This window comes from Carassius auratus, chromosome 32 (assembly GCF_003368295.1).
Source record: "Carassius auratus strain Wakin chromosome 32, ASM336829v1, whole genome shotgun sequence".
Taxonomy (NCBI): Eukaryota; Metazoa; Chordata; class Actinopteri; order Cypriniformes; family Cyprinidae; genus Carassius; species Carassius auratus.
In genome coordinates, this window is record NC_039274.1 from 21,169,558 (window position 1) to 21,195,887 (window position 26,330).

A 26,330-nucleotide genomic window follows, 5' to 3' on the forward strand; every position below is an offset into this window, starting at 1 on the left:
TTGGTTTCAGTAAAGAGTTTCAATATTGTATTCAGCATGGTTGAGGTAACCATGTAGTGATACTCTTGATGGCGGCATCAAAAGCTGTGCCTAGGTAGCCTTATAAGAAACCTGCAATACATTATTGTTTTGCAACTGGAGCTTGTAAATCTCCTTCTACAACACCAGATGGAGCAGCTGCAGATTTTATTTTTTTCTTAAAGGGATAGTTATGCAAAAAAAAAAAAGTTTGTTTTAGTCTTAATAAGCTGGATGGTCAGTGTTTCCAGCTCATTAAGTTATCATACTTTAACAAAAAAAATTCTATAGATGACTTTAGCATTTACAGAACTTTTTAACAATCAAACATGCATTTCCTTTGCATTTGCCTTATTACACCTAAATAATCCTGAATTACAGTTTTTGTAAGTGCTCATTCCAGTAAAAGGATGCAAATGCACAGACCACATATGCACAGTCTCTGGACATACAAAAAAATAAAAAAATAAACAAGAAGTACAGATGTTACTTGCCAATGGTGAAAATGTGAACTTGGATCTACAATTATTATAATATCGTTAGCAGTGCTGTTTCCAAAGCAGTAGGCTTAACAAACTACTACAAAATGGTAAATGTACCTAACAAAATAAATGAACAAGCTATATAATGATATTTTCAAATTTTTAATAACAAAAATAAGATTACTACCATTTACTTACCAACAGTGGTGGAAAGAGTACTGAAAAAATCTAAAACAAAGTAAAAGTAAAATGTTTTTATACAAATAAAAATAAAAACATAAATAGTGTGAGTAGAGTAAAAGGTTCTAGTCCAAAAATACTTGAGTAAAACAAAACTAGTTGCTTATTTAAAAGTACTGAGCTGCGGATTCTAAATTTAGAAAACATTTGTAGATACTGTAATTTATTTTTAAATTACATTTATTATTATTATTATTATTATTATTAATATTTATTTATTTTTATTTTTTTGTCACAAAGAATGAAGAATATCTATCATCCGGCAGTTTTAATTTTGACTGGCAACATTTAAAAGTAAAAGTAGCTACTTTTTTTTTTTTGCAATTATACATTTTAGGCACAGTGAATAGCAAGAGTGGGCCTTGAGAGAACTGTAAATTACACATAACATCTGCATCCATCTGCCTGCATGTCAAATATTTTCAAACCCTAATACTTACATATATAACACCACTTCAATTACTAGGTCTCATCCATATAAATGCTCTCCCAGGCATAGTATATAAAAGCCAAAATAGGGAAAAATACATTGATTGAAAGCACGATTTCTCAAATAATCAGATTTTTTTTCTCATGTAAACAGTGCTTCTCATGTTCTCATACATTACCAGTGAAGAACAGCATTCTGGCAGGACCCACAATGGCATTTTAAAAGCTGTTTAATGATTATTGATCTTAGCTTAGCTTATTATCTGAATTTTAGTGTTGTTTAGGCATATTGCATAACTTTTAAAGAGGGAGAGCTTTTCAACATTTGTTCCCATGAGCATACATTAAAAAACTGATGCAAGAATACATTTCATTGTTGTTGTTATTTTTATCAATTTTATTTACAAAGGATATTTATGCATTTCACTGGTTATTAAATTTTAACTGCTATAATATTCTATAATTTACTTGCATTTCTAATGTAATATTCATTGAAGCCCCCTAAAAATAGTGTAATGCAATTATGCAGATACAATTAGAGGATATCATAAGAGAAATGGATAATTAGAGAAGCCATTGTATGCATATGATATTCTTAGCCTCTATCCCTTTAAGAACAACAAGAAGAGGCATTGGTGGGGGAGGGGAATGGGTTGGGGTGGAACAGTCCTGTAATGATTCTAGAGACACTCAGCATCATATGGCTTCAGACCATCATGGATACCCACCTTTAAATATGCACGTAAACATGAAGGAGGAGAGGACCAAAGAGCAGGACTAAACCGATTTTTGATGCTTTTAACCAGTCTTCCAGGAAAGAAGCTTCACCTATACACCACAGCAGGAGCGCAGAAGGGAAAAGAGAGAGCGAGTGGGAGCAGTGTTAGGAAAAATGCTCTGCCAGATTGATCTCATTTAACACATAAGCAAGGAAATACTGTCATTTCATTTGGAAAATATGATCTAGAGGAAGGATTTAACATCATCCTTGCTTTGAGGCTATGGATGTCGTCCTGTATTTCTGCATTTTTGTGAGCCGGCGCGGTATGTTTGGGGGCCGTGTAATGTCTGACTGAGTGTATCAATGCTGCTGCTGTGTGGATCTCTTTGGCTGTGGAAAAAAACTAGGCCTTGTTTGCCTGCTGATCTCCACGCAGGGAACGCGGGACGCGGCTGTGTGCCTCAGCCTGTTGGGACTGTGCAGAGAGGAAGGGAGAAGCTCACCATCTGCATGCCTGTTGGAAGTAGCATGCACAATAAAGACATCCATTACCAAAGGCCATGCACAAACAGGCAGGAGCTGTAACACCAGGACAGTAGCCTGGTAGATTCTTCTTCACCCCTTTAAATCATCTGAACTTACAAGCACTGTTTTATTCTATGCGTTCCATATCTACTTGAAGGACGGGGGGAGTACTGCTGTAACACTTCCTGTCAAGTTTATCACTGTCTTCCTTTTTTGCTCACCAATTGCAATTTTTCCACTTGACGTTCTGAATATTTGCCAAAACCTGTTTCATGCATGTCCACTGGAGGCAGGTTTGACTTTGATGATGGGGGGTCGTACTGTGGAGGGTGGGAACAAGGCAAGGCGCATGGCCGAGGGATCTGCACAGGGCCTCAGGGCCAGGGGGAGTATGCGGGGGCATGGAGCCATGGATTCGAAGTTCTTGGAGTTTACACATGGCCCAGTGGCAACAGTTACAAAGGAACTTGGGCACAGGGCAAGAGGCATGGCATTGGCGTGGAGAGCAAAGGGAGGTGGGAGTACAAGGGGGAATGGACACAAGGGTTCAAAGGCAGGTATGGGAAGTTGGAAAGCACTAGCAGCGGTTCCCGTTATGAAGGCACCTGGAGCAACGGTTTACAGGATGGATATGGCTCAGAGACCTATTCGGATGGAGGTAAGATTCTAATAGTATTTGCTGAGTTCTGATAAGGTCATGAACAGCAGGAAAGAACCAATGCTAAATCACTAACTAACCATATTGAATTAATAAGACTATCTGCTTTTAAAATGCTTCCAATATCTTTTGAAAGGTGTTCTGTTGCTTCCAATAAAGACTATGATATTTTGGCACTCATTCATCTGTGATTTGGTGGAAGCTTGTTAAATTAGACAGATGCCTGAAGCCAAAGCAGTGAAAACCACTGATCTTTACAAGTAACATGAGCAACTCACATATTATTCCATCTGTAAACGGCAAGACAAGAAACAGCAATCGCATAGTCATCGGAGACAACAAGAATTAGAATTAGTCTATTATATAACATACATAGAAAATGGAATTAAGAAGGGTTTTTATTTATTTATTTTTAAACAACTTCCACTATAATACTGTAGACTAATAGTGAGACTGCTGTACTTCAGTGGCATTCTAAGTTCTGAAACACATTTTAGATTTACAGAAAAACGTAATTAGTAGTAAAAAATATTGAAACATGCTCAATAACGTGCTTTAAAGGATAAAACTTCACCGTATGAACTAATTTACCACGCGCATCTAAAGCACAGACGCCTCTGTACAGTAAATTACCATGGAAACCGACCGACAGCGGGTCATTGTGTCACTAGAGACTCTTCGCTTTGCTCGCTGATTGGCTGTTTCACATTCTTGTGTAATCCGCTTCCTGATGTTCCACGGAGATTAAACAGTGTCACTGTGATTTGGTCATGCATCGTGCCCTTATACATTCGAGCGTATTATTTTGGAAAAAATAAATAAACGTACATGTTAGCATCACACGACAGACGTCCCCATTGATAGACCGGGTTAGATTTAAATCCAAAAATGAATGCGCTGGATATGTATTCTGTCCTTTACCCTTCGCTCGTTAACTAAACAGGACTGTAATATTTTAAAGAACCTCCCAACATTAGCGAGATACGCGTGTCAAAACATTTCAGCACCCTGGACAGTTACTATCGCTACGGAGCATTTCAAACCGTCACTGTAACAACATACAGCTTCACATTTGTTCGAAAACATGATCTCACCTTTTTATGAAAGTGTAGTGGGGTTTATTTGTTGTCATTTACTGTTTTGGAATTAAATTAAACAAAGAGAGCCTTTTGCACCCATTGTACAAGTGATGTGAATAATGACATGAATTTTGCTCTATCCCTGTTCCCCTTGCAGGCACTTACCAGGGCCAGTGGTTGAGTGGTATGCGTCATGGCTATGGAGTGCGACAGAGTGTGCCTTATGGCATGGCAGCCATCATCTTCTCCCCTATGTGCACCTCCATAAACTCCCTACGATCCGATCACAGCGAAGGGGCCCCCACTCCAGAAGATGGCTCTGGTGTCAGTGGGTTATCTGGCAGCCCAGTGGGGCGTAGTGGCTTTGTACTTTGTGCTCACAGTGAAGCAGACAGGCACAGGAAGAGGAAAGGCCGCTTCCGACAGTCCATACTGAGTGGTTTAAAGTTGCGGAGGTCTGAGTCCAAGAGCTCTCTGGCCAGCCAGTTAAGCAAGCAGAGTTCCTTCTGCAGCGAGACAGGTATGAGCACAGTCAGCTCAGCTGCCTCAGACATCAACTCCAATGTCAGCTTAGTTGAAGTGGAGGCAGGGGGCAGTGTGGATGCCACTGTAACCGAAACATATGCTGGGGAATGGAGGAATGACATGCGATCAGGGTGGGGCGTAAGTCATCGTTCAGATGGACTTCACTATGAAGGTGAGTGGTTTGCGAACAAGCGACATGGCTATGGCTGCACCACCTTTCCTGATGGAACCAAGGAGGAGGGAAAATACAAGCAGAATGTTCTGGTGAGTGGAAAGCGGAAAAACCTAATACCACTCCGTACCAGCAAAATCCGTGAAAAGGTGGATCGTTCTGTGGAAGCTGCCGAGAAAGCTGCAGACATAGCAAAGCAGAAGGCTGAGATTGCATTGTCCAGGTAAGTCATAAAAGAGATCTCACTTAAGAGCACAGTCCTAATTAGGGATGATGCAGAAATTAGAGAGATGACCATTTGAGGAGGACACAACTGAATAAAACTGAAAACCAGCTTACTTATGGGTAAAAATTGAAGGAAAGGATAATCAATATCAAACAAGAGCCCAACTTTCTTACCACTGAACAAAACTCTTTCTTGCTACTGAACCAAACTTACTTAATTTTTTTCAGAATGAGCCATGCTAGAGGAAAGGCCGAAGCTGCAGATGGAGTCGCACAGAGAGCCCTGGAGGAGTGTCGTCTGGCCAGGGCTATAGCCAAAGAACTTTCCCCCTCTTTCCATCTCTATGGGAATGGTCAGTGACAAATAAAAATACTTAATAAAATAAGTATTAAATAAGTATTAAAACTATCAATCCAATTCGAAAGAAATTAAGTCACATACTACCCCGGAATCATCAAGCACTATACAGTGTCTGTAATGCATAGAAGAATGTAACTGTTATTTACAAAATGTATTCCATTTAATTAACATCAGCAGTGGTCAATTCAAATTCCATCTTTCGTGATCATGATATGATTTTATAATGAATTACTTAATGTGACAATGTCTTTATATTTCTGTTTACTAGGACTGGAGTGCCAGAGACCAAAGCATCAAGACAGGAAAGAAAAAGACCTAGAGGTGGTCTCGACTGGCACAGACAGCCTTGAACTCTGCACACCAGACACAACACCCCCAGCCCAAACACCTGACCTGAGCCCAGTTTTGAGCAGCCCCTCCTCACCCCCCTGCAGCCCACCTACTCATCGCACTAGGAATGCTTGTTTCATGAGGCAGAGTGCTGTGGATGAACAAGGAGGGGCAGAAATTCAAGTTCTAGTTGAAGGTAGAGGCATGGACACCAAGAGAGGTGGGGCCAACAGTTGGACTGCTGAGATGTATCCTCACAGAAGAGGAAGCAAAGGGGAAAGCAGTCGCTCCACAACTCCATCCCTGCTTGAAGAGGAGATCGGTCACGTTAATGGACATGAGAATTCCTCAACTCATCACCCATGGGAGAACGGCTCCTCTAATCACAAGCCTATCGAGCATATGGCCCCCGAGAAGGTGTGGGATCAAATGTCCTCCAATCAAAAGCCCCGGAAGCATGTTTCCTTAAATAAAAAATCCAGGGAACATACAGTTTCCAGGGAACGAGACCGGGAGCATAAACCATCCAATCACAAATCTGTTGATTGCGACTCTTCCAAGTTCAAACCACAGGTGCACATATATTCCAATCACAAGTCAGCAGGTCATAATTTATCCAATCACAAGACTAATGAGCATGCTTCCACCAATCACAAACCAAAGGAGTTTATTTCTGCACACGAGAAACCACATGTTTCTTACTATTATAACCCCCAAGAGCATGTCTACTCCAATCACAAGCCAAGCAAGTCCTTTACCAATCATACGATTGGTGAGTCTAGCTTGAATGCATACCAGCTGTCAGACCGTGGAGCCAACAATTCCACTCTGGAATGGACTGCTGAAAACAATTCCCAGTGGATCTCTTCCCATTCACATCTGCAGGAGAAAGAAGGGGGAAATGATTATCGGGTTGAAATGAGGTTCCAGCCCCTAGACTCTGTTTCCCATCACAACTTTGGCTCTGGCATGAAATGCTCGGGTCTCCAGGGGCACAATATGCAGAGACTACGTCAGCGAAACCATGAAGGCAAAGAATGGGGTCTTGCAGCCAGGGAGGGGTCCATGGACTCTGTGCAGATGCTCGACAGCTTGAATGTTGGGGTTGACGTGGAGGAATGGCCTTTGAACAGGGACATAACTCTTTCACCCCCTTTAATGTCTTCACCAGAACCACTGGAACAAGAAGGAGAGCGTCTGAACCTGATAAAGACAAACTCAGTAAGTAAACAGCATGAAAGGTGACAGTGTTCTCTAACCTTATGCTATCATTTAGTGAAACACAACATTTCGGTTCTGGTAGTAAAATCACATTCCACATAGAAAAACTGATTTCTAAAGACAAAGTTTAAACCTTTCGAGACAAACCTACCTCTGATGTGTTTAAAGGTATAGTTCATGGAAAATTACCCCATGATTTACTTACTCTCAAGCCATCCTAGGTGTATATGACATTTTTCTTTCAGACAAATACAATCTGAGTTCTATTGAATAAATATAAAAAGTCCAGAAAATGGCACCCATCCATTATAAAAGGAGTCAACCTGGCTCTGGGGGAGTGAATAAAGGCCTTCTGAAGCAAAGCGATGCATTTGTGTAAGAAAAATATCCATATTTATTGTGTAAGAAAAATATCCATATCCATATTTAACTTTATAAATCTTAATCTCTAGCTTCTTCTAACTGTTGTTTCACAAGAGACTGGGGTTCAGTGGATAACGCAGGACTTAAGGGGCAGTCATACTACACTTTTCATTTCACTGACTTCTATTCATACGCATGCGAATGCGTCAGACAGGAAATGCACGCCTGTGCAAAAAAACTTGCATTCGGCTGCACTCCTAAGTTCAAGTTTGGTGAACTCTAACCTGTGAATTCGCATCACGTGAAGACATGTTACCAGTAGAAGATCGATACGTAACTGCATGACCTATCTGTAAAGAAATTCAAAAATGGATGAAGCGCTAATTTAAGCCTTTACGCAGCATCCTATTTTATATAATAAATCTTTTAAATATTATAAAACTCTAATAAAAAAAGAAGCTGCATGGTTCGTGATGTCAGTGGAAACAGGAACAGATGGTACATTTGAATGCGGACACATTTTTTTTTTCTGAGTGTATATATATATATATATATATATATATATATATATATAGAGAGAGAGAGAGAGAGAGAGAGAGAGAGAGAGAGAGAGAGAGAGAGAGAGAGAGTACAATATAATAAGACGCTTTTGACACCGTTGCAAAAGACACAGTACAAGCACATCAGAATCAATGTTGTGATAACTGAAGGAAAACCTTGGTACCTGATATTATATACTGCTCCTGCTCATATTCACAGCGGTGTCCGAAAAAAAAAAAATTGCACATTCAAAGTCTAGTTCATCCGCCCCTTTAGGCAAAATTACAAACGTGGAATCACAGAGTAGAGAGCAGAGAGCAAAACAAACCACTGATCATGAATTAGAAGTACAAAACAAGGATTTGTACAGAAAAATATCTGAGGATTTCGATATAAGCCAAGTGGACACTAGTTTTCCTTTGCTGTAAACAAAACTTGCTTCTCAGGAAACTAGCATATTCTCACCGGAGTTTACCTATGTCCTATTTCATCTGCTGGATGCCACTCTCCTGTGAACTCATGTATGACAGTTAGCGGAAGCTAGACATTCAGAAGGCCTTTATTAACCCCCTGGAGCTGTTAGGACTTCTTTTATAATGGATGGGTGCAATTTTTTGGACTTGCTACCATCCACTCCCATTATAAAGCATGGATTAGCCTGGACATTATTTAATATAACTCTGACTGTATTCGTCTGAAAGAAGAATGTCATATACACCGAGGATGGCGTGAGAGTGAGTAAATCATGGGGTAATTTTAATTTTTGGATGAACTATCCCTTTAATTGATGAGATATGCTTATAAGCCGCAAGGAAATGTGAATAAAATTGTGTTTTATATAGTAGCTCAACTACGTAGTTGTAGAACTACAATACCCATTATTCAGAAAAGAGATCTACCAATCAGAGAAGTTACAGTTACAATGGAAACATAGTCACTCCAGATAAGCTCAGAAGTGACCACTCATTCCCATTAAGCACTGCAAATGATAATCAGTCTGACTATTAAGCTACTAATTAAATGTTTTACAATAATAGCAGGGCTTCATGGAATGGATAAATACTGGAATCCAGGCCACTGAAAAAGTGGGCACTCTTAGGGTCACTGTGGGCTCTGTTTGATGTGTAAAATGCTACATAGTGTATTTTGCATTTGGTAACACTAGGAAAATGCAAAAAGAGTGTCTAATAAGGATCTGTAAACTGATCTTTCTTAATATGTTACATTTAGCAGCACAAAGACATATAATAATATAATACTTTTTAATGGTTTGAGCCCAGTATACGTTTAAATTTGCAATACTTTTTAATGTGCCACAGTGTTTTTAATAACATAACTTTAATCTTTCTACAGGGCTCCAGCTCTCTCCTGGTGGTCATGGTAATATTACTCAACATTGGTGTAGCCATTTTGTTTATTCATTTCTTTATTTAATCATATGGCCTATAGAATGTCAATAACAGCATTGATCATCATCAAGAGTAAGATATGCACACAATGCACACTTAGCACCACTTCTTAATACAGTAAGGAACCCACAAATCACAATAGTAAATGTCTGTGTAAGCTGGGCAAGTCCATGTAAATTGTAAACTTCTTTATGGTTCAATTTATTGTATAACTCCATTATAATCCATTATTTAACTTTGCTTACTTTTTCCTCCATTCATAAGAAAGGTCCATTTACAGTATTCTGTAGAACTGAAGTATTACACACATTTAGTTTTTTTTTTTTTTTTTATATACAGCTCGTCTGATATGTTTTACTACATATTTAACAGTTACAAAAGATTATTTCACACTTTTTTTTAAATGCACATAAGGCCAGAGACATTACTGAGTAACGGGACTCTGAAGATTAATGTGCAAAGATAGTCATGTGGTTTTATGTACTATGATATAGTTGATGTAAGATGGGATTCACACTTATAATCAAGACTACATGCCCTTCCCCCCCTAACTGTATTCCAGGGTACAGCCCTGTATAATCGCTGCAGACGCTCATTATGTCATCCATAGAAATCAACTCTCTCATCTACCCAGATTTGACGCACCTGTAAGTCTGTGGTAACAGCTATCTTAAAGGGCTTCATCATAGTGTATTCCCATTAAACTCAAACTTTTTTTGAATCGGATAAGCCTGCAGAATTCTTTCCACACTTATGAATCCCGCCTCATTGAATTTCAGCACAATCCAGTCATGTAGTTTGTTTTGACTCACCAATAACACATTCAACATTGAAACACTGCTATGCCAAGCTCACTTCTAAAGAACATTCTGTGTTTTCTTGTACACCACATGATGTCACATCTGCTTATAGGACATAAAAGTACAAGAGAGGTGAAGCAGTGGCTGAGTATTCCGGCTCATACTCGATAAAGTCTGAGACTGTTACCTTATGACCACTGCTTTCAATATATATTATTCTATATTACTGAACAGTTAACATATTTTAACAGGTTCGCAAGATATCATTGATATGCTGAGTGCCTTTTTTAATTGAGAAACCATCCTTGTGAGCAGGTTATGTACTGATGACAGTGGTCACATGAAATGGTCTCTCTCCCACCCCACCTTTGAACAAATCAAGTTGGCTTAAGAACTGAGCCTAAGCCTGTGGAGATTTTTACAGCATGTTTGTAAGCCTGTTCTCTTCTGCTGTTACTCTGTGTGATTTTCTGCCTGTCACTCTGTCCAGCAACTTAGATAACAAACTGGGACTGAAAGCAGTGTAAAAATACCAGCTTATGTTTCTCAGTGGGACCTGACTGACATTATCTAAATTAATGAATGATAAACTGCTATTGTACATTTTATACTACTCATCCAGTGATATAAAGTTGTGAGATCATCGCATGCCTAAGCATGCCCTTTCTTACGCAATGATTTATGAGATTGTTTCCAAGTTATGTGGAAATTAATAAAATGTTTGAGGTTATGTTGTTTCTTATTTTTGTCAAAGAAAACATTCACACAAAAAACACTATCTTTAATTTTTAAATCAGATGTTGATTTGGCAATCAACAAATACGTTACGAGGAGATGAGCCACTCATTCAAGCATGAATAGAAGAAATTGAAATGCTGAATCTGGAGTTTGTAGTCCTACATTATAACAGTGCAAAACTATTGTTGGAAGCAGCATCACAATGCCCAGCATGGTGGCTGTAGGACTGAAAGTCCCACCTTACAGTTAAAAGAGCCAGTCTTATGTTTGTTTATTCTAGCGTACATTAGCTAAACTAGCCTAAAGATAAATGTAACGTTTTATGTGATTTAAGACACACCATTTTTGTAATTTTGATTTGTAAATCAAAAGTTGATCAAGCCTTCTCTGTAATTACCCCAAAGCTCTGGAACAGTCTACCTTTGAACATCAGAGCCTCTCACTGGATGCTTTCAATAGCTTAAATACTTATTTTTGCTCTGTAGCATTCGAGTGATGCTGTGCAGATACTCTGAACAGTTGGTTTTCTATGTTGTTTGATTTTGACACTTGTTTTTTTTTCTCCCTTCTTTTTCTCTTTTAATTTTTTAAAATAAAATTAGTCTTGCCTTTGAAATATGTATTTGAAAGGACTCATCAGGGCTGTAACCACCTTGAGTGCTTTTGAATATTAAAGTGTTTATAATATATAACCTTACATCTTGAATATTTGGGTTAGATCCTTGATTTTATTAGACTACTGTGTTTTGTCTTTCTGTAAATATGGACTGATTTCACCCACCACCACAAAGTGTAGGTTAAGGGATTCACTGATCAACATCCTAATACACCCAGAATAAAACGTCAGTTTTAACATTAATAAATAACATTTTAACCATTAGCCTAAACATACATAATCCCAGAAAGAGTGTTTATGGTTTTTCTAATATAATTTGCAATAACTCCTAATATAAGAATCCACTAATTCCTTTAGGATTTGTTTACAGAGTATGTGTAAGTATAACTGGTGCCGAACAAAACTGTAGACAAAAAATATGTAGGCTATTTCATTATACAGAGTATCTAAATTGCACATACTACTCTAAAGCCATTCCATATATAAACGTTGCAAAACCATTGTGAGGACACACTTATTTCATTATTTGATTTTTTGTAAACATATTTTTACATGACACATGATCGTCAGACAGAACGAACGATTTGAGCGATTCGCTTATATATGAAAATAAATCAGTGATTTTCCATCTTCTTGATTCCGCCCATATCATCGGGGTGTCCGCCTTGTTCGAGGGGCTGGTCGTAGAGGTCCGATGCGTCACGTTTATTTGGGCCTTCTGCATCCCACTGGCAGGGAAGCGCCCGATTTTTTCCCCTCCCTGCCTTAAAAACGTCCTGTATATATTTATTCCAAGCGTGAATCTTCGGGAAAACAAGGTACCAAAGGAAAAACGCGACGCAAAGTAGGTTAAAGCCAGTGAGGGGGCGGCTGATGCCTCTTTTAACGCAATAGCTACAGTTTAGCGTAACTGTTACTGGTAAACACACTTGCATGGGGCTTTACATATCGTTTGCATGCAGTTCTGCAGACGCGTTATGAATTGTTGCAAATAATGCATTTATTGCATGTGTGATTTGTGAGTCACATAAAATGTAGCCATTGCAAGACGGGCAGATTGAAGAGCATTAGCAAGGCTGGCTAGCCTTGGCTGCAAGTGTGCATTGGTCAAAAGCTAGCTAAAGTTTTCCTGCACACAAACTGCGAATAAAAAGCAAGGAAACCGTTTTAAGCCAGGCCTAACGAAATGGCTTTGCATACGGATCTCTAATATCCGAAACATGGCTTATTTTCTGCACCAGTCAAAGCATTAAGGTCATCAAAGGAAATTCCAGATTTCTCCCTTTTTTTCAGGCTAGCAGTCAGTCGGCTTTACAGTTCGTATATTTAAACTTATTGTGTATATTGCATGCAATTATTATTTTTTCTTGTATAAATATTGTTTTTTTAAACCTTATTTAAGTTTTTCTTGTCTGGTGTGTGTGAGCATGTTGTAATGATCGTTTGGATTTGGATTTGGATTCAATTATAGATTGGACCATATCTGAGAAATGCGTGTGATTGGTGTAGTAGTTTCTATGTCATTAAGGGTGTTTATTTAAAATCATTATTGAAAGAACTCGGGGTTCCCACAATATATCAGATAAATTATTAAGACTGTGAAAAGTCATGGAAAATGTATAAGTAAAGGTTTTTTTTTTTTTTTTTTTTTGATCTTGACTCATTATTTTATCCGCTAGAATGAGCCTTTTCTCAGTGAGATCTAAATAAGGCCGTGGTTCTAAACTTTTTTAACCACACTTCTGCATGCTTAATTTAGTTTTGTGAAATTTCAGTTTCAAAAACTATTCTCAAATAAAAAAAAAGTTTTGTTGAGGGAAACCAAATAAATATGATTTTAATTACATTAATTATAATAAAAAAATTAAAACAAAGTTTATTTAGAATTGACTTTGTGTCCCTTTTGGAAGTTGAGCTGAAGAACAACATACTAATTCTATTATGATTTTTTTTTTCCCTCCCAAAGGATGTGGAAGGCCTGAGTAATTATTGCGTAAATGAGCTGCTTTGTGTAATAAACCACTGTTTTTCTTATTGCAGGTATGCATTTGGAGACTACTCTTTGCCGTTTACTGGAGGAAATTTCAGACACCTCCCCTTGGGATTGGTATTTAATGTAAAAATTCACCTTGTTTAACACACACACCATGAACAAGTTTACCCAAAAGTCTTGAACCTCTCTACAAGACTGTTAGTTTCATTTGTTACCTTTCCAATGAACTGACCATCACTTGTTGGAACATTTTTGTGCAATCAGGTCCCAAAGTGCTGATCCCTGAAAGCTGAATTTATACATGTACAGTGGAAGAATGACAGAAGCATGGCAACAGCAACATGCAGTGGCCCCTCCTCCTGTTGGGCATCCCCTTTTACAAGGGGCAGAGAATGCTTTGGGCAGTGCTGCATATGGTATTGTCCTACAGGCAGACCCTGCTTTACAGCAGCCACAGCTCAGCCAGCATGCACAGCAGCACCCGTTGCCAGCTCAGCAGCCTCAGCTGCAGGTGGGAGGTGAAGGTGGCCACAAATGCGGTGCGTGTGGCCATGATATTTCGCACCTGGCCAATCCACATGAGCATCAGTGCATGGTCAATCAGGACCGTTCCTTCCAGTGCACCCAGTGCATGAAGATCTTCAACCAAGCAACGGATCTTCTAGAGCATCAGTGTGTCCAGGTTGAGCAGAAGCCATTTGTGTGTGGTGTGTGCAAAATGGGATTCTCCCTTCTTACGTCTTTGGCACAACATCATAATGAGCACACCACTGGAAACAATCCAATGAAGTGCTCTATTTGTGAAAAAACATACCGCCCAGACTCCTCTTCTAACCCTCAGCAGCCCTCTACTGCTGAGACGTCCAGTGATGGGGCAGCCATGGGTTCCTCTTCCTCTACAGCTTTCCAGGACTCTGACCGTCCATATAAGTGCTCTGTGTGCAATAAGGCATTTCGTCACCTTTCGGAACTCTCACGCCATGAAAGAGTGCACACGGGCGAGAAACCCTACAAGTGTGACACTTGTGAGAAGAGTTTTAGTCAGGCTTCTCATCTGGCGCACCACCAGCGCACTCACAGTGCTGATCGCCCGTATAAATGTGCCGTTTGCGAGAAGACCTTCAAGCACAGGCAGCACCTGGTACGGCACATGTACGCTCACTCTGGTGAGCACCTTTTCAAGTGTAACCTCTGCGAGCTTCATTTCAAGGAGTCGTCCGAACTGCTGCACCACCAGTGCCAGCCAGCTGGAGAGCGACCCTTCCGCTGCACAGCATGCGGGAAAAGCTTCAAGCGGCCCTCAGACCTGAGGCAGCACGAGCGCACCCACTCCGAAGAGCGGCCTTTCCAGTGTGAGGAGTGTCAGATGAGCTTTAAGCAGCAGTACGCACTTGTTCGCCACCGCCGTACGCACAAAAACCCGGCAGATCGCCCTTTCAAGTGCAATCAGTGTGACAAAGGTTTCCTGCAGCCTTCCCACCTACTCTACCACCAGCATGTCCACGGCATCGAGAGTCTGTTCAAATGTGCCGCTTGTCAAAAGGGCTTCAGACAATCCGGGGAACTTCTCAGGCACAAGTGTACAGAATCGAACTCCGGATCGAATGCCGTGGAGAAGCCGTACAAGTGCGACGTGTGTGGGAAGGGCTACAAAAAGTCGTCAACGTTACAGAGGCACCAGAACTCCCATTGCACCGAAAAGCCGCTGAAGTGCTCGCTCTGCGGCCGCCGCTTCCAGTCCTCGTCTGATTTTGTGCAGCACCGATGCGACCCTGCTCGGGAGAAGCCGATGAAATGCGCGGACTGCGAGAGGCGCTTTAAATACTCATCTGAGTTGCAGAGACATCGAAGAGTCCATACAGGAGAGAAACCCTTCAAGTGTCCCACCTGTGACAAGGGATTCAAACAGCGGGAACACTTAGCCAAACACGGCATTGTCCACTCCCGTGAAGCCCAGTTCAAGTGTGTCTGGTGTGGAGAGTGTTTTGGAGAGCTTGGAGCCCTTCAAGAACATACAGTTCAACACACTGCAGAAGGAGGGGGCTATCCTGCGTCCTCGTGCATAGAGTAGTTACAGTCTTACCAAGCGAAAATGTACTCTGCTTGCTTTAGCAACATTGCAATTTACTTGCATATATTAAGTGAAATTGTGCATTTTATACATCCCACAAGCATTGCAGTACTTGTTGGACTGGTAAGGAACTACATAAAGTGTCAGCTTGTAGAAGTCTCAGTGTACCTCTGGGTAGATATTGGCAACATTGGGTTTACTCCACAGACAGAAACTTGCCTCAGTTCTGTACCAGACACACAGACGAACATAACCACACGTAAATGGTTGCTACACAATAATAAGCTTGTAAAAAGGAACAATTTTGTTCCATGTGCAACTCTATATGCTTAAGACTGGTGTTTCCAACAAAGGAAAAGCTGATCAGTTTTTAAAAGAACTAAATATTTAGTTTGAATTCTGCTTTATATCTAAATTCAGTCTATCTTAAACAAGAAGTAAATGCAGTAGTACAGCTACCAGTAACAGCTTTTCCAGAATGACATAAATTGGTATGCAAGATGTTAACAACCTGGGTATGCTTTTTGGTCTTCATACGATTGACCACAACTAGATGTTTCATTGCATGGATTTTGTTTATTATTATTATTATTATTATTTTATAATTATTTGGCCTTGTAACTTTTAAATTAACTGCCTTCCTGTATCTCCATCTCATGCTTCCATGTTAGCTATGGAACTTGAACACTGTATGGCCATCTGGACAATATACAGTAGTGATTGTATGTATTCGTAATGTATAACTCCCATCACCTAACCCATACTGTAACAGGGTACATGTATGCATGAATAGCCTAAATAATTTATTTAGTTGGTTGTAATCTGTCATTAGTGCAAACTGCGATGTTAACTTCTAGGCAAAGGACTACAAGAGAAATTTTTTATATATATATATATATATATATATATATATATATATATTAGGCATTCTTTTTCTCTAGAGAATTTTGACTGATCTCAAACAATGTGGCAATAGTTTGCAAGCAGTTCCAAGAGTGAATTTACAGTAGTACAACGATTTACGGTTCTATTTTAACTGCCAGGCAACAGAACAACAGTGAAGTATTTTTGTTTGAAAATTGCAAAAAGGTGCTGTTGCGTTAGCTAAACAACGCTGTAGAATTTGTTAGTTATCTGTACATGGATGTTTTGTATCGCTTCAACATAAGTACAGTGCTAGGATTTAATATCTGTTTGTGTATCATCATCATACTGTAGACTGTGCATGTGATTGTTTCCTCTTGTGAGGATATGTTGGTTCTGTTTTGGTGGATTATTATTTTGCCATAGACTACTTGTTCAGTTTCTTGGCCACAGATTCTTTCTTTGCTTTCTGTTTTAGAAACAAAATGCCATGAATCATTTGGTAGTTCATTTTGTGCTTTCCTAATTGGATCCATTAACAGTAGAACCTTCATTTTGGGTTAAAATACTGAACCACAGGTAGATGTGCAAATTGCACAGCTGCTTTTGTAATTATAAAAAAACAAACATTTTAAACAAATTCAAGAGTACAATAACGTGATATGTTTAAAAGAACATAAAAACACAGTATTAAGTAGTAAACCTCTTAAAATGAAGTGTATAAATGTCTAAGCATATTAATTGAATCCATATTAATTATACATTCTATGTTCCTAACAGCTTGATTGTAAATTTGCAAACATTTCTTTGCCCCTTTTGATGCAAATGTAAGCCTTTGTAACATTAATGGCTTATGTGTCAGTATTGTTTGTTCTGTTACAGATTTGTGTACTCCTATTTTCATGTGCATTAAATGCAGGGACTGAATGGTGTCGTTGCTTGTGAAGCAATATTTTTGATGTCGAGTCTATTAGCGGGTTTAATAAAATACGTTTTTTTTTTCCAGCAAAAATAGAGGTTATCTCACCATCTAGCGTTTCCTCCTGTATGTCACCCAATCCAGTCCTTTAAATGTCTTTGTTTCTAGATAAGGTAGTGAAGAAACTCAAATTGTAAATATGCCGTTTGTGTGTTTCTTCCATTCTCACAAAGGTGTGGCATGTCATAACTACAAGGCATTTTAAAATTAAATGTTTGTAAACTGCTGTTGTATTATTTGTGAACCAAATGGTAAAATGACTAAGACCAAGGTTTTTTTTTTACTATAAAAGTGTAACTTTTTAGTCTAGTAAATGTGTTAAAGAGAACAATATAATGGGAACATTAGTTAGCTATCCTAAATTTGTTTTTATTTTTTAACAATTGTAACTTGAACACCTGTTATCGTTATTGGGTACATATACATCTTAAAATCACAACAAACAAATTATATAAATAAAAATAATTGTTAAAGCAGAAAAACTGCTGTTTCAATTGCAAATTCAGTTGCGTTGCAGCTTCATGCGACTCAATTCGGGGGCTTTTATTTTGAAAAAGGTACCTGAAGTACATACTGTATTTCCGGTGACTCCATCTATGCTATCGCAAAAATCGGCAGAAGTGCTATCTTCGGGGTGAAATCCGCCTTCTTGCCAGCGGATCTCTCTGTCGCTTTCTGAATCTAATTGTTGGATCACTGGGAATAATTGAGACACTCCATTTAAAGAGTAATCGAAAATCTGGAGTTGTGTGTGTCGAAGTTTTTGGGGCTAAGTTAATTAAACCGATCCGTAGAGATCGCTAGCTTAGCGCGTTTATCGGCAGGGAACGCTTTTAAACCAGGGCTGATAAACCGCTGTAATGAATATTATAGTAAACAGTGGTGATCAAACGCTGTTCACGCCCCGAGACAATCGATCAACTCGAAATTTCGGCTGCTTCACGTTATTTATGTTCAGTTTTACCGCGTAGCAACATTCAGCGGGTTTGACAGGTCTGTGCTTCAATTAAATATTTGCATCACTGTTTATTTAGATGCAAAATACGAGGGCTGCTACAGACAATCGCATATACTGCGATCACTTTAAAGCTGTTACTCAATTTTTTACATTTGTTTACAAACGGACACATCTTATTAGGCTGCCTCGATGCGCATCATTGAATCCTGACTTTTAATTATTTAATAAGCTGGCGGTCTGTCAGAAAATAAGCTGGTTTCTGCAGCATTTCAGACGCCCATTGCTTTTTGCTTTGGCTTTGAGTGGCGCGAGCGTCAGCGCGAGGTCATGCGCGCCGCCGCTGAGCAGCTGTCAATCACAATTGCTCGCGAGAGATCGCATTGAAGCGGCTTGTTACATTGTTTTGCGGCACCACAACACTTTCTGCAGTATTTCACAACAGAGACGGTCGACTTGTCGCTTCCGCTTGGAGAGTCTCGTAGTAGCAGGTGGAGGGAAGGCGGATCGACTGGCCGAGCCCGCCATGCCCGGTCCCGTGAGCAGCAAAGCACGGGTTTATGCTGATGCCAACACTGTGAAGAGCAAGGAGTACTGGGACTATGAAGCACATGTGCCTAGCTGGAGGTACACAGTTGATTAGCCCCTACAGAGATTATTTTAGCATGGTTCCGTTGAGAAAAAGTACATTGGTTGAACAATAATACAGTGTTCCAATGGAACTAGAATGGTACTTGACTGTAGAGTACATGCCAACTCAGCATGGTAGTAGTATGTAAAAAAAAAAATAAAAAAAATGTCATCCAAGTCTTACCACAGTACTTGGATAAACCTTTTTGCACAGTTTTATTTATTTGTAGCTTACTCTGTCTTATTCAGCAACCAGGATGACTACCAGCTTGTACGAAAGCTCGGAAGAGGCAAATACAGTGAAGTGTTTGAGGCCATCAACATCAACAGCAACGACAGAGTAGTTGTTAAAATACTGAAGGTAAGAATGCCTGGTCTCTCATTGTCTGACCATTAGGTAGAAGCAGTTTCTTAATGAGAGAGTTCACCCATAAATTATATTTTTTTCATAATTTACTCATCGTCATGTCATTCAAAACCCCATCCATAAAAATAAAAAAAGATTGTTCTTCATCTCCAATGAACATATAGCACACTAAATAAGATCAACAGAGGCTAAGGCATGCTTGCTTGAGGTGCAGGAGCTGATGATGTTTGGTGTTATGCAGCAAGGATGCACAATTGAGTTTACCGTATTTAATGTGCTTTATGAATGTATAATTGATGTGAATAAAAGCTTACATGTATTTGTCTTATGTAGTGATTGTCTCTTTGTTTTTGGAAGACTTTGGATGACACTACTCGGTTCACATGGATAACTTTTACAGTATCTTTTGATTACATAGACATCCAGTCTTTGAACTGAAATGATGAGACGATATTAAAGGGGTCATATGATGCGATTTAAAAATTTCCTTTCTCTTTGGAGTGTTACAAGGTCTTGTTGCATGAAGAAGATCTGTAAAGTTGCAAAAACGGAAGTCTCAAATCCACAGAGATATTATTTACCAAAGTTAAGACACTGCCACGCCCCCCTAAAATGGCTCATTCTAACACACCCCTACATGTCTATGTCAAGTGGAAATATTCACGTGATGCCACCCAAATGTTCACGCAAAGAAAAAAAGATGTGGTTTCAGTAATCGCAGTTAGTGTTGAAGCAGCCATGTCAGAGAGATGCTGTGTGTATCTAGGCGAAAGCAAAAAAACACTGTATTTGGCTGAAAAAAGTAGAAAGTAGATGCATTTAAGAATCTTTAAGATTACTTGCAACAGAAAAGCAATGCATTTTATGGACGGCCGTTTCGTGAACCTAGGAGAGGAGGTCATTCTGACTTTGTTACAAACAGTCTGGTGCTTCTGAGTCAGCTACTGGAAGTATGCTTTGTTTTTAAGTATTTGCTATTGAATGTTCAAATACAGAGTGTGTGTGTGACAGAGACAGAGAGAGAGACTGGGACACACAGTGTTGTCAGCTGTCTTAACTGTCCGTGGCTTGTGTACTGCAAACACATACGAGCTTCATCACTGTGTCTCTCACACAACTCCGTTCCCCCTTTGAGCTTGAACTGATGGTAAAACTTAGGTCATTATGTACTGTCTTTACATTGATTTTGAAAGATGAAGTTTGTGATTATGGAAAGGGGTGTTACATTTCTGACGAGTGCTTGCGGTGTTTGACCAATCACAATGCGCTGGGTCAGGTGGCCAATCGGAGCAGACTGTGCTTGTCGGAAGGAGTGACTTTGTAGAAAACGACGTGTTTGAGAGAGGCGGGGCATAGAGGACCAACAATAATGTGCAGTATTTTTTATTTTTTTATGTTAAAGCATGTCAACATATTCTGTTACACCAAATTATTATGAAACTTAAAAAAGCATCATATGACCCCTTTAAAGTTTTCATTTTTAGCTGAGCTATTCTTTCATTATTATTTTTTTCTTTACTCTTGCAGCCTGTTAAGAAGAAGAAGATTAAGCGTGAGATCAAAATTTTGGAGAACTTAAGAGGAGGAACCAACATCATTCGTCTTGTAGACACAGTGAAGGACCCTGTGGTAAATTTAGCTGTAAAAGTATATGCAGTGGTTTTCTACACAATGCTGTTTTTGCTAAATTAGTCTTAACATATTATAATATTACCTATTAGCAGGCCCATAAAGAAACGTTGTATACCATCTAAATTTTTATTAACATGCAAAAGCAACCAAAACATATAACCTGAACATTGATCTGAAATTTCCACATCAAACAAATAGGCCTACACTTTTTTTTCTTTTTTTTTTTTTATAAAAAAAAAAAAAAACGTCAACAGTTAAGAAAGTATTATGGGCTTCTGTGCTTAAATAGTGTAAAATAGTGTAAATCCTCCTTAAGAAACAACAAAAAAAGAAACAATTTAAAATATTTTAAATATCAATGATCAATTTATCGATCCATAGCGATGGATTGTTACACCCCTACTATGTATGCATTCCATCTTTGTATTTGTTGTATTTGTATGCACTTTTTAAATGCTTTTTTCTTTCTTTTGGTATTCCACAGTCTAGAACGCCAGCCCTTGTGTTTGAGTACATCAATAACACAGATTTCAAGGTACCACATTTACATTTATTTACTTTATATAAACTAGTTTTGTCTGATCAATGAAAGGAGTTAAACCAAAATGGCCAACATTAAATATCTTGCATATCTGATTCGTAGGATCTCTATCAGAGACTTACAGACTTTGATATCCGGTTCTACTTGTATGAACTTCTCAAGGTAAGAACACTGTAATTTAGCTGAAATAAAGATTACACTTTCATTTATTTTGAACAGGAGAGTGCATTATGTGCATGTGCTTTGTTTCTTTGAAGGCACTGGACTACTCTCACAGCATGGGCATCATGCATCGGGATGTCAAACCTCATAATGTCATGATAGACCACCAGATGAGAAAGGTGAAGTTTGATAACAGTACTGTGGATTTGTTTTTGCATGTGTCCCTTTTCCATGACTACAGATCAGTGCTGTATATTATATGACCTGTTGTATATGTTTTCTTTTTTTTGGTTAACTGGTGTAGTTGCGGCTTATAGATTGGGGTCTTGCTGAGTTCTACCATCCTGCACAGGAATACAATGTAAGAGTCGCCTCAAGATCATATAAGGGACCAGAGCTGCTGGTTGACTATCAGGTATGTTATGTCTTTTATGTTCATGGCCTTTTCATACTGTTTTGGGGAAAAAACTTTGTGGATTTGTACATGAATAGCTCCTAAAATGTGTCCCTTTTATAAACATCACATATTTATTAATTTTTTATCCCTATTCAGAAATTAATTGTTACTCACAGGGAATTTCAACATTTAAAGGGGCAAATCAGGGGTTTTATTGCCATCCAGAATTTCATTTACCATATTTTTTGGACTATAAGTCGCACATGACTCTCTCGCAGCTTTAGACGGTAATGTTTTCTCTTGGTTCATGTCAAATTAATTTTGATAAATAAGTCGCACCTGACTATAAGTCGCAGGACCAGCCAAGATATAAAAAAAAGTGAGACTTATAGTCCGGGAAATACTGTATTTATTTTCTTCCAACCACCCATTTAAAAATTCCTGTCCAAATTTTTGAAAACCCCAAGGTTGTGTGGTAATTTAATTGCCGCCTAAATCCACAAGAAGAAGATCAATCCAAAAGTCATTTCGTAAGTTTTGATACCTTTTGACCACTGCCAAGCACCGTACCTTAATTGTTGCACTTTGTGGTAAAGTACACGATTTTGAAATATGGACTTTTATTACTGAAATGCTGGAATCTGGAATAGTCTTACAATACATTTTTAAAATGTTAACTATATATGTTTATATATAGAGTGAGTGTTTGTTTGTGTGTATATGACTGTGTCTGTGTGTGTATATACATACACACATACAAACATTGAAGTTAAAGGATAAAGTACTGGGTAGGCACAAGTCAGGAGATGGATTAAAAAATAAATAAATAAATAAAATAAACATGGATGAGGCAAAATACCATCAAATTCTTGAGAAAAATCTGCTGCCCTCTGCCGGAAAGTTGTCAGTGGAAAGAAGGTTAGACTGACACAGTGGTTTGAGGAGGAAAAGGTTCAATGTCCTTGAATGGCCTCGTCAGAGCTCAGACTTAACCTCAGTCCACAAAAGGTTACCATCACATTGAACTGAACTTGAGTAGTTCTGCAAAGAAGAGTGGGCAAATATTGTAAAGTCTAAAGCAAAAAGTGGTTCAACAAAATAATGACAAAAGCGATTGTTCCTTTTCTGACTCTGTGAAGTTGTTTTTTTTTTTTAATGACAAGCTGATTTTATATATTTCACTTGGATAGATACTATTAGTTGCACTGGGAAAACACATTTTACTAGTCAAACAAGTAGCAGTTTTCCTGTTTTTAAATAGAAGAATATTTATTTAATAAAAATAATAAATAGGATATTATGAATATGTATTAATTCTCCAAGCAAAAACAGACAGCTGACCGTTAAATGAGCAGAGTGTTCCCATTATTGCAGGATCACAGAACTTACTCTTCCACTGTGAACAAATCATCATGAATGCAGGACTTTTATCACTGAGGGGCCATTTCTTTTTATAGACGTTCCCCTGAGAAACACTTGCCGTCCAATTTCTTTTTTTTTTTTTTTTTTTTTGAACAGATTTCAGGATCAAGTTGCACACAGAGTTAACTTATTCCTATATTACCATCAGATGTTGCAGTTAAATAATGAATAAATAATTTGCTAAATAAATAATTCTTAAATAATTTGCAGATGTATGACTACAGTTTGGACATGTGGAGCTTAGGCTGTATGTTAGCCAGTATGATCTTCCAGAAAGAGCCATTTTTTCATGGTCAAGACAACTATGACCAGGTATGACTTGTCATTCTTCTATGAACATTTTTACAATATCTAGTCTTAAAATACTCAGTATGCTAACAGCAGAATCTTTCCTACAGTTGGTCAGAATTGCCAAGGTTCTTGGAACAGAAGAGCTATTCAGCTACCTGAACAAGTATCACATTGAGCTGGACACACGTTTCAAAGATCTGCTCGGCCAGTGAGTGGGAATTTATTGACAGATTTTCACATTGGTCAGTTTTTAAGGATCTTTGTACAAAGTTGCTAGCGGTGCACAGTATCCCTATGCTAACCAATCTTGTTTTCATCTTTAGATCTACAGTAAAAAAAAAAAAAAATGTTTAATGCTTTTGGCAAACAATATACATGGTGCTTTGTAGTGGATTTCCAGTAGTTAATTCTACATATTGATTTTAAATAGCTAGTGTTTTAATCTAGAAATTGCAAACATCTTCAGGCAGACACGTAAGCGCTGGGAGAACTTTGTTCAGCCAGAGAATCAGCACTTGGTGAGCCCAGAAGCTCTGGATTTGCTGGATAAACTCCTGCGTTACGATCATCAACAGAGATTGACTGCCCAAGAAGCCATGGAACACCCATACTTTTGTAAGCCAGCTTTCCTTATCTGCTTTGATTCATTGATTTGTCAAGTTATTGTTTATTATAAAATACTACCATTACAATATTAATGTTTTTAATGGTTTTGAAAGAAGTCTCACCAAGACTGCATTCATTTGATCAAAAATACCATAAAATCAATAATGGTGAAATAAAATTACAGTTTAAAAGAACCATTTTCTACTTTAATAAAATTACTTGAATATATTTTGGGATGAAGTTCTTAAAGCTGAATTTTCATCAGCCATTACTCTAGTCTTCAGTGTCCCATTATCCCAGTGCACCAAAAGATTTTCTTCTTTCTGTTCCGTTTTTTATTGTGTGATTTTTTTTTTTTTTTTTTTTTTTTTTTATTCGTTAATGCACGCAATGAATGAATGAATGAAGTTATGTATGACTTGTGCAATAAATAAATTGGTATTGCTGCTTAATGTTGTTGTGGACTGTGATAACTCAAAGATTTGGGGTAAGTAACATTAAATTTATCAAAAGTGGCAGTAAAGATCTTTTAAGAATCATGTCCCGAAATATATCTATTTATGTTAGCATTTCAAAAAAATAATATTCATCAATCATGGTTTTCACAAAATATTAAGGCAAAAAAACCCACTTGTAATAACCAGTATTAATTATTGAGCACCAAATCAGCATATTAAATGATTTTTGAAGGATCATGTCACACTGAAGACTGGAGTAATGGAGCTGAAAATTCAGCTTTGCATCACAGGAATGAATAACATTTGTAAATATAACCAAATAGAAAATAGTAAAAAAAAAAAAAAACCTTGGTGAGCATAAGAGACTTCTTTCAAAAAGATAAAATAAAGTCTTTGACTGGTAATATACATCCCATTCTAAGTGAAATCATATGACATGGCATCTGACATTCTTCTGTAGATCCTGTGCTGAAGGGACAGTCTCTGTCAAATTCAGAAGGTGCTCTGGCAATAAGAAGCTCAACCACAACATGATGGGCTAAAAGCAGGTACAGGATGTCATGTACAGTCAGTACGCTGTATTTTTGATTAATCTAAAATTCTCTTTTTGAAAATTTTCATCAATTCCTTTTTGAATCTTTCTTCTAGGAAAACCTTTTTACCTCAACATGTCGTGCAGAGACATGCTGCCTTTCAGGTGTGAAGCTTCATTTTACTGGAGCAAGAAGTTATTAAGCAACACAAGACTTGTACAGAATGAACACAATGGGCTGTAGTCCCTCTCCTACATTCACTTTGTATTAGTGCTGCTTGTTTTTCCCCCATCTCCCCAATTTTGAGTTGGACATCTCCATTTCATTTTTGGAACAACACTGAATTAAGCTATGATATTATGACTGGGAAAGAATGCCTGCTCTTTCCCCATGATTCTCAGGCTGTAGATGACTGATGGGGGCTCCCGATCCTGGTTGCGTTATATACTGGAAGATTGTGTTGTTCAGTGACTTGCCCTGCTGATATGAGCTCAGATTATAAACTATAGTATTGTCAGGTATGGAGGCTTTACTGCAATTTATTGAAAATAAGATATATTAAATGAAACTTGTTTTTAATCGGTCTCATGTTTTCCACCACCAATTTCAATGCGATAATTGGTGGCGAATGGTACATATATATTTGAATTATGAATTACTTTATTGATATGAGTTTGTCAATTTAATTAAAGAAATATTAATATATATTGTTAATAATTCATACATAAAATTTATTAATATACAGTGACAATTTAAAGGAATAGTACACCCAAAGATTAAAATTCGCTGATACGTTTGTTTCTTTATCAGAATATATTTGCAGAAACATAACAAGTAAATGAAATGCATCACATTATTCACGATTCCAGTCCATCAATTAAAATCATGTGAAGTGAAAACCTGTGCGTTTGTTATAAATAAAATCCACATCAAAATCCACCAATATATTTGAAACTGTTTTATCAGAACTTGTTTAA

The 26,330-nt window shown here is 38.1% G+C and overlaps 3 protein-coding genes across 4 annotated transcripts; all 3 read left to right on the forward strand.

Annotated features, from left to right (window-relative positions):
- The first annotated feature begins 1,815 nt into the window (after positions 1-1,815).
- On the forward strand, positions 1,816-10,828 carry LOC113051814 (junctophilin-3-like). Its single transcript, XM_026215926.1, has 5 exons — positions 1,816-3,073; positions 4,310-5,072; positions 5,303-5,427; positions 5,704-6,986; positions 9,243-10,828. The coding sequence occupies exons 1-5, from the start codon at positions 2,692-2,694 to the stop codon at positions 9,321-9,323; spliced, it is 2,634 nt and encodes an 877-aa protein (XP_026071711.1). The 5' UTR covers positions 1,816-2,691; the 3' UTR covers positions 9,324-10,828.
- Positions 10,829-12,108: 1,280 nt separating this feature from the next.
- On the forward strand, positions 12,109-16,409 carry LOC113051815 (zinc finger protein 319-like). Of its 2 annotated transcripts, none has more exons than XM_026215927.1 (3): positions 12,109-12,296; positions 13,493-13,568; positions 13,710-16,409. In XM_026215927.1, the coding sequence occupies exon 3, from the start codon at positions 13,747-13,749 to the stop codon at positions 15,514-15,516; it is 1,770 nt and encodes a 589-aa protein (XP_026071712.1). In that variant the 5' UTR covers positions 12,109-12,296; positions 13,493-13,568; positions 13,710-13,746; the 3' UTR covers positions 15,517-16,409. The 2 variants fall into 2 exon arrangements, with proteins under 2 accessions (XP_026071712.1, XP_026071713.1); XM_026215928.1 differs by having other exon boundaries at positions 12,109-12,270.
- Positions 16,410-18,534: 2,125 nt separating this feature from the next.
- Positions 18,535-25,932, forward strand: LOC113051816 (casein kinase II subunit alpha'-like). Its single transcript, XM_026215929.1, has 12 exons — positions 18,535-18,941; positions 19,194-19,305; positions 20,839-20,940; positions 21,428-21,478; positions 21,587-21,646; positions 21,742-21,825; positions 21,951-22,061; positions 23,676-23,777; positions 23,864-23,964; positions 24,223-24,371; positions 25,281-25,368; positions 25,469-25,932. The coding sequence occupies exons 1-11, from the start codon at positions 18,841-18,843 to the stop codon at positions 25,352-25,354; spliced, it is 1,047 nt and encodes a 348-aa protein (XP_026071714.1). The 5' UTR covers positions 18,535-18,840; the 3' UTR covers positions 25,355-25,368; positions 25,469-25,932.
- Positions 25,933-26,330: the final 398 nt, after the last annotated feature.